Below are 1,688 nucleotides of genomic sequence, written 5' to 3'. Positions count from 1 at the left end.
TACTATATTACTGAATTATACAAATTAACAAATGTCAAAGGGAGCCTTATTGTTAAATGTAAGACAGTAGGTACACTATTTATTAATGACTAATAAACTTGTATAAATGCCATAAAGGAGCCTTATTGTAAAGTGTAAAACAGTACACTATTTATAAGTCTCTGTTATGATATTATTAGTCATTAATAAATAGTATACTGTTTTACACTTTACAATAAGGCTCCCTTTGATTACTGTGGATGTGTATAATGTGGTAAAACAGTACAATATTACATGTAAAATATGTTTTCCATAAATTATTGTGCTTACAAGAAAGTAAACTAGTCTGAAATGTTTATTAAAGCACCGTTTAGATGTAATATATATGTGAACAGATTTGGCTCACTATTTGGCAAGAAACCGGACAATTTTGTCTGTTTCCCATCTTAATTAATGAATAATAAACACTTATTAACGATTTATAAATTGTCTACAGATGAATTAATAACCGATCTACAAAACTTTTTATTAGCCATCTATAAGGGGAGCCTTATTGTAAAGTGGTACCCAATTGTATTATTGCATTTTATCCACAATCATCAAAGGGAGCATTATAGTAAAGTGTAAGACAGAACACTATTTATTAACGAATAATAATAAAATGTATAAATATCATAAGGCAGTCTTATTGTGCTTACCTAGTCTGAAATGTTTAATAAGCACCTTTAGATGTAATTTGCCCGTAAACAGATTTGGATCACTATGTGGCAAGAAACCATACAGTTATGTCTCTTTCTCATCCTTAATTAATGCATAATAAACACTTATTATTGATTTACAAAGTGATGATGAATTAATAACCTATAAAGTGGAACCAATAAAACCTACTGAAAATATTCTGAAAATCAGGTTGACAAAGAAAATGATCAGAGTTTCTTTTAGAGAACTGAAAGTTTAAAATATGTATTTACACCAGTTTAAAGATAATATCTCTGAAATGTGAGTGTGTTTGTGTCAGCACTCCCCTGGAGATGACAGCCTCCTTATCTGCACCATCTACCTCACCCTCACACACACACACACACATACACACCCTGACATGTGTGTTTGTCCTCTCCCAGCTCCAGTCCTCGGGGACAGTGGCACCGATARGCGTCCTGCAGGGGGGAGCAGCCGTGGCTGCAGCCTCCGTTGTTGACATGGCAGCCTGCAACCTCTGCGTGAAGCAGCCGGGGAGGAGAACAGCTGAGAGCTGCAGATTGCTTTGGTTATCTCTGTGCAGACTGGTGTGTGTGTGTGTGTGTGTGTGTGTGCGTGTGTGTGTGTGGTGTACCTCTACAGTGGCGTCCATCCTCATCCAGCGTGCGGCCCCTCCCGCACTCACAGACCCTGGAGCCTTTGGTGTTCACACACACCTCTACGCAGCCACCGTTCCCCTGATCGCACTCATTTACATCTGAACACAGCACAGATCGTCAGATAGGATCGTCTACGGGGTGCCGTTTGTAAAGTTACACAGTCAAAAATTACCACCAATATTTTTTTTAGTCTTTTATAAGAAAAAAAGAACAGATTTATTTTTTCAAAGTCAGTTTTTCACCATATGATACATACATTTATAAATGTTATAGTTGATAAACTAAATATTTAACTTACAAATTAAATGTTTAGTTAACAAGCTAAATATTTAATTGTGACTTAAATATTTA

At 35.8% G+C, this 1,688-nt stretch overlaps 1 protein-coding gene across 1 annotated transcript in view; it reads right to left on the bottom strand.

Moving 5' to 3' along the window:
- The window catches only part of oit3 (oncoprotein induced transcript 3), a 20,793-nt gene that overhangs the window by 9,934 nt on the left and 9,171 nt on the right, over nt 1-1,688 (bottom strand). Inside the window, exons 4-5 of the mRNA XM_014006008.1 lie at nt 1,313-1,435; nt 1,073-1,195 (exon numbers count right to left, since the gene is read on the bottom strand). Of these exons, the coding sequence (XP_013861462.1) occupies nt 1,073-1,195; nt 1,313-1,435 (246 nt within the window). The remainder of the gene's footprint in view (nt 1-1,072; nt 1,196-1,312; nt 1,436-1,688) is intronic.

The sequence above is a fragment of the Austrofundulus limnaeus genome, unplaced genomic scaffold (genome assembly GCF_001266775.1).
Source record: "Austrofundulus limnaeus strain Quisiro unplaced genomic scaffold, Austrofundulus_limnaeus-1.0 Scaffold33, whole genome shotgun sequence".
Classification (NCBI taxonomy): Eukaryota; Metazoa; Chordata; class Actinopteri; order Cyprinodontiformes; family Rivulidae; genus Austrofundulus; species Austrofundulus limnaeus.
The sequence above is the reverse complement of the archived record's forward strand: the minus strand, read 5'-3'. Positions and strand labels throughout refer to the sequence as shown.